Raw genomic sequence first — 12371 nt, 5'->3', positions numbered from 1 at the left:
CTGTACAAGTCGTGGAGGCCAGTGCACCCTATTCTTCCTACCGTAAACTGCAAATAATGTTCGGGTCGATGAGTGGTAGACACCAGATCATCCATAAGGCGCCAGACACATGGCAGGAAGGGATCGCTTCCAAAACGCCGTGTTTCCTTGGCTCGGGGCTAGGTTCGGGTCCAAGTTCGGGGTCAGGTTCCCCAGCGACCATGACCCTGGGGGTCATTTGGTGATGTCACATTGTGCATCCGGCTGCTGGCGTTCTGGCCCAATCGTAACCGTGAGGCCAACTTACGACACTGCTTCTTGATGCCCGTATCAAGAATCAAGAGGTACACAAGTACACCGGACGCCGACGTTGACTCGACTCGAGTAACTCGACAAATCGCGATAAAGCAGATCCTCGAATCCAGCCGACCGTCGACAGGGTCCATGACCTCGATTCACCCCACTCCCATCTGTAACCTGTCAATCCGCGCGCAGATCTCGCCAGATTATCTTTTTTCCAGACCTGCACCCCTTGCGTGTGGTGGATTGGGCTCCATGGGGCTTTGTTGTCTCGGCATTAAACCGCGGGATACAATTTACTAGATCGGAGCTATTTCCTAAGATCCGGAGGAAAATCGGTCTAGCCGCGTCTCTCAAAAATATGCCTCGACGGGGCCAAGACACGAAAATCTTCCGCAGATGGAAGATCGCAAATAGGAGCCGTTCCGTGGTCCGTTCAAAAGGGATGGACCGAGGGAAACTGAGTCAGCTTCCACGGCCAGAGAACCTGCCCTTTGTCGACAATCTTTCCATCAGATGAGCGATTTAACCATCTAACAAAGAAGGTCGTGTGAGCCTTTCCGCTGCCGAGGTTACCCCGGACTTTTCCTTGGGTTTTACCCCACAGGAATGGCTCCATGACGTCGTCCAAAATCTCAGCTCAGTTCAGCGCATTATTGAGTCTGTATGGGTTTCTCGGCAGCAAGGCTCGGTGCGGGGAGGCAAACTTAGTCAGTTAGTCAGTTAGTGCTATTCACCTCGTGCGCACTTTAATTCAATCGCCATTGGATCCATAAGAGGGAGCCCGAGCCACGGGTCGTTGGACTTCTCTTTTCTTTGGGCACCATGACCTTCTCCCTAGGGATTGACATTCCTTAGTACAGTCAGATTATATCCCTGCCGCCGGAATGACTTGATGATAGGCGGAAACTATCGGATATGGATCAGTTTGAGTTTCGAGCTCATCTGGAGACACCGCGTTGGGGTCGAGTGTGGCTCACCTTGGACTGTTGCCAGTTCAAGTAAGGGGGGTATGGAGTCCATGATCACGACGCATTCCATGTGAAGCATTATGGGGCTAATATGCATGATGATGTCGATGTGGGAGATGGTGCTGGTTGGAGATGCAGGAAGAGTGAAGGTTGCAGAGGAGCAGTGGGAGCCTTGGAAGAGGAAGGTCACGTTGCAATGGATGCCTGGGGATACAACGACAGTGACTTCCTGAGCCCTAATGAGATCGTCGCATATTCATAGAATCTTTTTATGTACAGAGCGTATAGACAACCATAACCATAATCATAACATCATACAGACTCCCCAACACCGAGCATATATCCAAATCAAATGCAATCCCTCAGCCGGTCAAAACCCACGTCTCAAACGGCGTCCCCCTCGCAATCGTCTTCCCATCCTCCATCGTCCCAAACAGCACCGGCTCAAACTCACAAGAGTCCGCATACCGTCTAATCAACTCCCTCCAGTAGCACGACTCCGCCGCCGGAGTCAAATACCGATTACGAAACGTCCTGACCGCGTTCTCCGCAATCCTCTCCGCCGTCTCCGGATTATCAATCAAAAACTCGACCTTCTTCTCCAGATCCGAGAAGTCATTCTGCACCTGCACATAGTTCGCCTCCGGGCCCGACGCAATCAGCGCCGCATGGTGCGCCTCCTTCCACTCCATGTGGTGCGTAATCGTCACCGACCGACAATTAAGCAGGTACTTGCCGCGGCCCGAGAAGCTGCGCCCCTCCGCATGCGCCAGGAACATGTACCGACAGTGCTCTTCCATGGGGAGCAGGTTGTAGCGGATATCGTTCTCGTCGTCCCAGTCGATCACGCGGATGCTGGCCCAGCTCTTGCCCTGCGCCGCCTTGAGCAGTTTCCCGCGCAGCTGCGGGTTCGTAGCCACGCTGCCGCGCCAGGCGAGCTGTTTCTTCTTCGCCTGGAACGAAAGCCCATGTTGGCCGTGTGAGTCGCCGTCGTCGACGGAGGCGATCCGTGCCCGGATGTCCTTGTACGACCCGATCTTGACCTCCGGCCACGACCAGTATCCGAAGTCCGGCATGAGCCACACATTCGCATCCTCTTCCTTCTTGGAGTATGACCAGATAGGACCGTCGCCGGTGCTGTAGTCCTCTGTCGTCAGGACGAATTCGACGTTGGGCAGGTTGCGACTGTCAGGGAACGAGGCCAGCGCGCGATGCAGCGAGTTCAAGGTCGCTTTGCCGCGAGTGAAAGTCGCCGGCATGGCGCCAAAGTCGACAATATACAACTATCGCGATACCGCATTAGCTTGGATCGCAGACCGCTTGGTCGGAGAACAATCGAATGACCATCCTCGAGCAACAAAAACCAGAAACCAAATCTGAACTTACCTCGCCATCCTGCACAATCGCCCGAACCATCCCATCCTCAACCGACATCCCATTCACCTCCTTCGAGGTGATCTTCCTCTCCATCCTCCCCTCCGCAGACCTATCCAACTCCACAAACAACTTCGGAAACGCCGCCCGACATTGCTCATCCGACAGACCGTGGTCATTCGCATCTCTCAGGGCGTGGAACTCCCACTCTGTGGTATTCGTCACCGCAGAGGGACATTCCAGGGGTGCCTTATCAGTCGTTTTCAGAATATATTTCGTGGCTGAGGCGGAGAAGCGGTCGTGGAAGAGGAGGAATGCGACGATCAGTAAGGACAGGGTTGCGCCGATGCCGAGAAAGCGGAGCCATGATTTTTGGGTCTGAGCGGGTTGCGTCCAGCGCATTGGGATGGATGGTTTGCTTTATATATATCTGTATATTGTGGGATTGGAGGCGTGTGGTACGGTGTTGTTGTTGTTGTTGTTTGAAATTGAGGTTTCGTCGGGCATATACTTCGTAGATCGTTATCGGTGGTTCTTTAGGCCAATTTGTAATTCATGTATCAATATGTCATGTCGATTGGGAGCGTTATCCGTAAAAATATCCTCTAAAGAGGCATAGGAATGTTCAAAATAAGAAGAATAATGTGGTATGTCAGTTGAGGGTGACAAGGTCAGACATGACAGCCTTGAAGCTGTAGTGGTTCCCATGGCAACGGGTGTGCATTGATTCAATGAGATCATTACGGAGCAATTAGTCCTGCTCACTCGGTCTACAAGGCGGAGTAGATAGCAATATTCAATTGATTAACTGCAAATCCATTAATTTCTCGTGATAATAATAGAATTAATGTCTAATGGCTCACTCGGATTGCATTCAGCTTCACTCTGAAGAAAAATAAAATCAACAAACATTGGCCACCGCCGCCTGCGGACACAGAGGGCCTCATATCATCGCTTGCCGACCGATCGCGTCTATGTTTTGCAGATAGGGGAGGGTAGCTTCATCTATATACAGGGAGATCGCATGTGTAATAAGGGGCAGGTATATTCAGGGGGTATCTCTAAACCAATCAATCACAAAAGTATATCAAAACGAAGGGAAACGGTGATCAACAAAAGATAGACAGACTCCAGGCCTGGGGGTAAGGCGCAAAAAACAATTCGATCTGATGAAATACGCGAAAGAACGTAATGTGGGCCTCACCTGCCCACGACCATGCGAGTAGAGAAGAATAAAAGTGAAAGCTGGAGCATTCCGATGCAACCGATGAAGCAAGAAAAATAGCATCGTGTGTTCAAGGCATCGCTTGCGTAACGTCGGCAAAAGTCGTTCCAATCCTAATCGATCGCTGTGGATCTCGAGAAAATAAAAGTGGTGGCGCACATCATCCAGACCCGTTGATCGGTGCCTTACCCCCGTTACTACTAAAGTAGCTTTCGTCGATCTTCAAAATCCATTCAACTTTCTGGGCTTCGGTACGAGCCGCGAAGAGGAAGGTGTTCTGAGCCCCGTACACCGCAAAAACATTCGGCCGTCCCTTGGGCGATGAGCCATTCTCACCGCGAGCCCCTGGACCATCAAGAAGGCGCGCAAAATCGGGAGCATGGTCCACGCGTGAGTATCGCAGATTGATAGCGTTGATCTCATCGCCTTCGGGCACAGAGTGAATATGCAGGTATGGCCGGCGAAGTTCCACAAAGCGTCGTACCCAGTGGCTGTTGGTATCGTCGGGCGTTAAAAGATATCCATTCTTCGTGGAAGATGCATTCTTCGGAAGGGTCTGGATGGTTGCAATGAAGCGCGGTTTCAGTGATGCCTCGTCAGAGATAGAACTAGATTCATCGCCCGAGGATGGTTGGGTTCGTGAGGCAAACGCTGCACCTCCATCCGGCGGTTCCGTATTGCTTCGGACAAGGATTGCCTCGATAGGATCGGTCTTCGTAGTCCAAAGATCAACGTACTTCCGAAGCAGCTTCGCTTTGCGCTCTGAGTTCTCCTGGCTGCGAAGGGGGGTAGATCGGCCGCTCCGTGGAGGGGACGCCACAAGGCTGCTTGCGCTGAGGGCTCCTTTGGCGGCATTCAATTCGGCAACCCGTCGGCGTCGCTTACGAGCTGCGATATAGTCACGCACCAGTGAGACTTTGCGCGGCGACCATGCCGTCAACAGCTCTTCGCCCTTCACATAATCATTCTGGGTGTTCATGCGCCAAAGATCTGCGGCGCGTTTGGCAGACACGGGTCGAACAGCCACCGAGAACATGCAAACGGTAGAATGCACGATTCGAGTCGAATTGAAAAACTGTTTGAACATGGACTGTGGACGCACGTAGGTTCGACTTTGGATTTGAAGCGTCAAATCTACATCGAACGACACGGGGTCCTGCAAGCGAGATGAGATGAGATCCCACCGAACCGTTACCTGCACGCGATACTTGTCGGCAGTGACGCGGTCCAAGAGGAGAGACCCATGCAAACTCGAGTCCCACTGGGCGATCAGCGTAACGTTGGATGTTCCATCCGCATTGTCCTTCACCATCGGTTCCTGGACGAATTTCAAAGGGACATCCGGCGTCTGAAGGTCCTGGTCCGGAATTTTACCCCAGGGGTCTAGCAACCGCACTGAGCCTGCCCGGATGTGGGTGAGGTTGTCCCAAGGAAGACTCTCGGTGGAGCTGTAGGTCAGATTTACCAGGACCCGACGTTGAAGACCCTGGTGAAGTTGATACGTGCCTGTATCAAGACTGCTGCTTTGAACCACCTCGACAGGAAGATATTCCCCGGTTTCGGCCAGCTCCAGTATCTGCATACGGGCGAAAACGTCGTGTCGTTCTTCCGAGAAGAATTCGGACTCTGCGATGCGTGGGGTTTTGCGTTTCTGGGGCGCCGGTTCCGCCGAGTCGCGCATGTCGTCCCAGCTAAGAAGCTTGTCCATGTGCATAGGTGTCACTTTCGCATACACGCAAACCTTCAACGCCGCACTCCGTGGGCTGGACAGCGGCAGGCTCATACTGTGAACGCTTTCAAAGCGGACAGGGGATTCATCAAACCCACTGATCATCTGGGTGGTAGTAGCACCTCCCTCCTCAGATATCCCCGGCACAAAAAGTTGCGCGTGGACCTCCGTCCCCTCCCATTCAGCAAAACCAATCATGTCACGCATGACAACGTTGAACTTCAGGGTGGAAGATGGCGCTTGAGCTGAGGATGGTTCCAAGGATAATCTGATGATACCGATCACGTTCTGAGTGTAGGGCGAAGTAATTTCGACGGAGAAGTCTTGAACCCGTGTCTCGAACACCGCCGTCAGGGGGATGTCAGCATCACCCACGAGGGAATACTGTGGGGAGCAGGACTCGGAGAAAGGGTTTTCGAGTTTGAAGTGTTGAATGTAGTCCGGTCGGTCAATGTACTGGTGCAGTTGACGCATAGCTTGAAGACGGCGTTGGAGCTTCTCGACGGACCAGAGGTGGATCACGCACTGCTTGAAATCGATTACGCGCACTGCAATGCAGGGTTTCTTAGTCTCATCGAGTACAACATCCTCGTCGCCAGATATGCCGTTCAGAACCAGGTCATAAGATGATGCCATGTTGTGTCCATGGTCGACAACCGCAAATTGAAAAACAACGTTCTTGTCCATTATCTGGCTCATCACCTGAGCCTCTTTCAGCAAAGACGCGTGCTGGAGCACGTTCTCTGCCATACGGACATAATTCTGTTGCGTCCAGTGGCGGAAAACCGAATTCGCAATCTCTATCTCCCTCGGGTCCAGTTTTTCAAAACCATTCTCGTATATCTTGGGTACCGGTTGGCCCATATCTTTCATATGCGACTCGAACTCCTCCTTTTGTTTTCTCAATTGTTCCTCGAATTCTTCTTTGGCCGTACGCAGAGCTGCTTCCATCCGAGTCTTTTCGGAGCGGATGTCGTCGGTGCCTTGACTCGATGAGACCTCCGCATTCCTCAATTTATCCTGGTACTCCTCCTTCTGTCGGTCCAGCTGGCGCTGCATATCCTGGCGTACAGACTGCAGCGTCGTATCACCTCCGGTTTGTCCTTCATCTTCGTCTTGCTGGCGGGGAGTCCCCGGCATGGTGATGGCCGTGTCCAACGAAAAGTTATCGATAGTGCCGTTAGACATGTATTTGTCCCGGACAGGAAACGAGCTGAGCGAATCGGAGTCCTCCTCATTCTCCGTCAGCCCCCGGCGAGTGTTTCTAACTTTTTGCACGTCTTCAAAGAGGGCATCCAGCTCATCATCAGGCATATGGGAAATGTGATCAGGCCCCAGCACAGCACTCACGGCTTCTCGGCGAGCATTAAACCAATCAGACTCACGGCCGGGCTGCGAAGGCATTGGCGAATCAGCCCTACTAGAGTCCCCATCGATCTCCGAACCGGTCTTGCTCAAGCTGCGATCGTGCGTTTTGTTTGGAGCTGGAGACCCTAACTGACTCGTAGTAACCGAATGACGCAGCAAACTCTGCTCCACTCGCTCGGCCCGAGCCTCTTGGGGATGGTTGAATCGGAATATGTGGAAATCGCCCAGAATTATTCGAAAGCCACTTTTGAGGCGTTTTGGCTTATCTATGCGTAACCCGTTCACCATGACGGCCGCGCCTTCGGTTGGCACAACGGTAACAACATTATCCACGTTGTCAAACGTACAATGGTTAGGCATAATCTTAGAGCCATTCAATCGTATCTCCACATTGCCTCCTTGTTCCATGTTTCCGACCATGGTGGTGCCGGGTTTAATGTTGTAGACAAGGCACTCGGCGAGCAGCGGGTCATCGCTCAGGTTGACCAAATGCGGCATCTTCTTGGGCGTGCTGAGTCCGATAAAGCCCTTTTCAATACTAATTCCCAGTTCTTCCAGGGCGGCCTCTCGTTCTTTGTGGATTTGCTCTGTTTTCACCAACTTCTCTTCCCAAGTCTGGTTCAAGTCTTTGTATAGCTTCTCACTTTGGTTCAGCTGCTCCACGATCTCAGCTTTGCTGACCTTGGTAACGCTGCCATCGTCTTGTTGAATGGAAACCATCTGCTTCTCCAAAGGAGTGTCCGGTGGGTATTCTTCAACAACAGATACTCCACCTGCTGCGGCTGCCGCCGCTCCACCAGCACCTCCCGCGCCCACTGCCGGTCCAAGCTTAGACCTCAGTTGTGCCAGCTCCTCCTTAAGTTCTCTGATCATCCGTGCGTTGGGATCTTCGTTCACGACTGCGTGGTTCTTGATACGTTTCGCGGAGTCGGCATATCGCAAGGTACTGAGAGTTTCTTCGAAGTTGATATCTGCAGGTGAAATGGCAGCAATCATTGCCGTCATGGAGTTACCTCCAAGGGAATCCTTAAGCAACCATGTCAGAATTGAGTCACGGTACGGCACCATCGACGCATTTTTCTTCTTGCCAGCAGCCACATCCGCAAGAGCAGCAATGACACGACCGAGCGTTGAAAGCGAACGGTTAATCTCCGCTCCTTCTTTCAATCGCGCTCCGGTCGCTCCGGTTGAGTTCGCTCTTTCCGATCCTGCAAGATCGACCAAACTGATTCGCGAGACCTTCTCCGAGTCCATCGAGGTCTCCGCATCATGGCGCTTCTGGGTGAGTGTAAGAGTGAAGACCGCATGAGAACGACTGGAAGTTTCGTTCATGTTCGTAGCCGCGACCGTTCTGGCCTTGTTTCCTTCGTCCATCAAGTTCTCAATCTCGTCGAAGGAGCGCACCACCAGTTTGGCCAAATCCTCGACATATGGACCGGTCGACGGATGCTCACGGACTTTTAGATTGCCCTTGTTCGAGGGGTTCAGCAGATCGCGAACTCTTTCGTTGTAAATTTCGAGATAAGACACTTCCACCGTACATCCGAGGTTCTTGTCTTGCTGGATCGTAGTAATGCGCTCGAACATCGACTGGCAAATTCGCGGGATGACACCATATTCCTTGCCGTATCCCATCATCGAGTATGATTTTCCCGAACCCGTCTGACCGTAGGCAAAAATACAATTGTTGTAGCCTCCGAAAGCATTGTCCAGCAGTGGCGTACCCAGGTCATCGAAAAGGTTATCTTGGCTCGCGAAATTGGGAGCATTCTTGTCGAACGACCAGTAGGATCTATCGAAGGCGAACGTTTTCGGTCCTTCCACGGCCTGCTTTCCACCAGCGGCTTTTCGTGATTTATCGACAGCACCGGGTGGCGGCGTGAGGACGGTCTGGGTATCTTTCATGTGAACAATACATTTTGCGCCACGTTCATTCTCTGGGGAAGACGGAATTCATTGCGTCAGTGGGGATCCGAAAAGGGGGTGAAGAGGAGCACCACGAACTCACCTCGACTGTTGAAAGGCCGAACTCTCACCACCACCTTAATATTTCCTCCACCTCCAGGAGCCATGATGGCCTATTCCCCATACACTTGAGGGCCGTTCACCCGCCTCCACCGGCACGAGTTTCGATTTCCAGGGGAAAGGGCAAAAAGGAGCGCAAGCGGCCGCGGGGGTTTAGTCTGGACCGGAAAACACAAAAGTCGCGAACGCCTCGGAGAGCGCCGCCCTACAGTGTCGCGGGATGAATGTTCCCCGGGACCCTGTTACAGCAGGTTCAAGGGTAAGTATTTGCTCGGTCCGGTGTAACCTCGAGGCGATTGAGAGTCGGTGGTGGATGTCAACAAAGACGTCATGTATACGGTCTTGTGTTGAGGAGAGATCCGGGCGCGTTCAGGGGGGGGGGAGGACCAGTTGCAATAAGAATATCGGGGGACCATGCAAGGTACCACTAGATCGGACGCGCTATTTGATTAGTTATTGAGCTGCTCGAGGCAGATGAGGATCGAAGGGGGGAAGAGGAGGTGGGAAAATTGTAATATTGCAGTGAGCGATCGACTCCAGGCCCGGCCGACCCTCGCAGGCACGGGAAAAGCCACATGAGACCGAAGGACGGGATTAGGTAAGCCTCCCCAGGCCAATCCACTCCCGTCGCGACGATTCGTTCATCATGATTTAGTCCCTCTAGGACTGGTCATTGTGATCTGTACAGATATGCAGGTACGCTGGCTGCGATTCTTTGATTGCCAGGGAGGTTGTTGATGAGAACGTCTGTTTCGGTAGGTCTCCAGTACGAGTCCTCGAGGTATGGCGGTGTTGCTGATTCATCCATATCAAGAATTCATCATTAGATAAGGATATTGAGGTTTATTGATACAATCTGCGATGCTTGAAGCTAGAAGACCTTCTTTCGGTTCGTCTTCGTAGAGTACATTCGATCAACATCGGTAGAACCTACTTCATGGCTCTAAAAGCACCTGGCTTCGTTATCTTGCATCAGCCACGGGCTCTATTAGAATTGCGTGTAACCAGGTCAGTTATCTGCGGATCTTGGTCAGCATCATGAGGGTAACTAACTAACTGTCAGCGTTGCTCTGCTTTCGCAATCACGTTGGCCAGATCTATTGTGTCGTCCACGGAGTGTTGGAAATGCAACGTAGTTATGTTCATTCGTGTATGAAACACACTATGCTTACTGTAAGACCATCAGAGACCCGGTGGTGTACAACACTGGCATCTGTTTCAGAACAACTCGACTATTGTATAAGTGGCACTTATCGGGCATTGTCATCTAAATCAAGGTCTGATATGGCCTAGTATATATTGAGAATTTAGCACAGGCTTGTTGCACGATGTTTACGCCGGCGTAGAATATCCACAACGAAACCATAGTCAATCTATAGATATTAAATTGAGCCCCAAAGACATTATTCCGATGTGCGATCTGACTCAATATGATGTAGACATACAGTCGGTTTATTTAATCTTAATGCCTCGGGGAGGTAGTAAGGAATTTCGTCAGCAATTATACGATGCTGGACTCGAGCTAATTTCCGGCATTCTTTATAATTATTTGTTAATATCCCTTGTTGTGGAATATTCGGATTCTGTAGTGTTGAACTTAGCGATATGTTTTGTTGAGTGGGAGTAGAGAATTCTGGTTATCTATAGCGCTCGGGATGCAGCTATATATTTCTTCTTGGCTTTAGAGGACACGAGTCTGTGATGCTAGTACTACTAGTGAGCATACCTAGAGGCTACAAGAAATCTGCGGCACATCGCTTAGAAGTTGACTGAGCACAGCATTAACACGACGCAAGACCATGCTGTAGTCCCATCACAGACGAGCCATGGATGATAGCGAAGAGGCTATTATTATTCCCGAGCACCAAAATGGTATTTCTCTATGGCATCAGCCAAGACGCGTAAATCGGAGAGACCACAATCAAGTCCAAGGCAGTGAAAAAAAGAAACAACAGCATAGCATGATAGGTTCGCTGATTTTGGAAGGGCGTTCCCTGCTTCGGATGCATAGTCGCTGCCACCTCGTTTGGACTGGTCATGAAAATGTCTTTTGATGTGTATGATGTGACATTGATGACAGGAAACTGTACTACATTAGGCCGATCCCAGATCCTGCATCTTCCAGGCGCCTGCATTTCCAAGGAAAGAGCAAATGAAACCCGCCTCCCAGCCATAACATCCAGCGCGCCAGTTGTGCTATACAAAGAAGTTTCCCATGCAAACGCTGAACGGCGGTGAGGGTGGGGCCTGAATCACTTGACGTCAGGTGGCCCAAGCTTGTCGAGTCGAGCACCTTCCAATACCGTCCGTACCGGTAATCCGGCCGTACGGGCGTAAACGAGGTCGGTTGTCCTGGTCCATCACATTATGGGGCCAAAAATCACGCTGAGACAGGCTAAAGAGCATTCTACACGATGCAGGACCAGTGAGTATTTCCCATCATATCCACCCATCTTCGTGATACAAATTAGTTTAATCTTCAGCGTGGACTGTCGAATCAATACCACAACCAAGCGGTCAAGCTTCTACACGTGGTGTGGGACAGATCGGCGACCAATCTCTGGCGGCCATCGTGCTGGGTGATGCAGTGGTACGGGCGTATAGCCATACACTCGTGGTACTGGGTTGAGTTTCTTTGTTGGTATATCGACCTCTTGCTATAAGGACGATCAACATGCCCTCGCAGCGCCATTATTTCCAGGGTCCTAGAAATAATAATAAGAAATAAGAAACATCATTACTGCGCGTGAATCTACGTCCACGTCCTCTGGCCGTATCCAGGTCCTTGCAGATTTCGGTTCCCGTACTTGGCATACCGGATACGGACGGGGCTCCGTTCGAGGTTGCTGTTTGCAATTTATTCCACGTATTCTCAAGGCAACTGGGTTTCCTTGGTATGTGATGGCCAGACCACCGTGAATTCCTCTGGCTGACTGGACTCGTGGCAGTTTTCCAGATGTCATGGCCGCTCGAAAGAGTGGTCTCTTTTGGGTGCTGAATCGAAGGCGATCTACTCCGTACCTACGGAGCGCATCCTACGTTGTGGCTTTTGAACGGTGACGGTGGCTCTGACGCGCTTATCCTCGTAACCGCCAGTCCCCATGCTGAGTGATAATAACAACAATAGTCAATAATGGCATCGTTGGGCTGCCCGAAGAATTATTGCCTAAATGGGGTATATAACCGAGGCCGAGCGTCTGCGACCAAGTCGGCCGAGCTGCCCTCCCCCATCAGCGTCGACGTCATTGTGATTAAACCTGGGAGACGGCGTGAATCTCGCCCGCTTGTCACAAAGACGGGCGGTTAGAAGGAGACCGAGGGGGGAAACCGGGGGCAAAGATCAAAATGGCAATCGAAATCGAAATCGCCAGAAAATCGAGGGAAAAGCGGACTCAGCACA

At 51.5% G+C, this 12371-nt stretch overlaps 2 protein-coding genes across 2 annotated transcripts; both read right to left on the bottom strand.

The window, feature by feature from the left end:
• Positions 1–1504: 1504 nt before the first annotated feature.
• P170DRAFT_509017 (DUF821 domain protein) lies at positions 1505–3251 on the bottom strand. Its single transcript, XM_024854638.1, has 2 exons — positions 2637–3251; positions 1505–2533 (listed from the first exon to the last, which is right to left on the bottom strand). Exons 1-2 carry the CDS (start codon positions 3024–3026, stop codon positions 1613–1615), a joined length of 1311 nt encoding a protein of 436 aa, XP_024706265.1. The 5' UTR covers positions 3027–3251; the 3' UTR covers positions 1505–1612.
• Positions 3252–4009: 758 nt separating this feature from the next.
• On the bottom strand, positions 4010–9018 carry P170DRAFT_474509 (kinesin-3 motor protein uncA; the record flags this gene model as incomplete). The annotated part of the gene is made up of 2 exons (XM_024853155.1): positions 4010–8883; positions 8955–9018. 2 exons carry the CDS (start codon positions 9016–9018, stop codon positions 4010–4012), a joined length of 4938 nt encoding a protein of 1645 aa, XP_024706264.1.
• Positions 9019–12371: the final 3353 nt, after the last annotated feature.

This window comes from Aspergillus steynii (assembly GCF_002849105.1).
Source record: "Aspergillus steynii IBT 23096 chromosome Unknown P170scaffold_3, whole genome shotgun sequence".
NCBI lineage: Eukaryota > Fungi > Ascomycota > Eurotiomycetes > Eurotiales > Aspergillaceae > Aspergillus > Aspergillus steynii.
The sequence above is the reverse complement of the archived record's forward strand: the minus strand, read 5'-3'. Positions and strand labels throughout refer to the sequence as shown.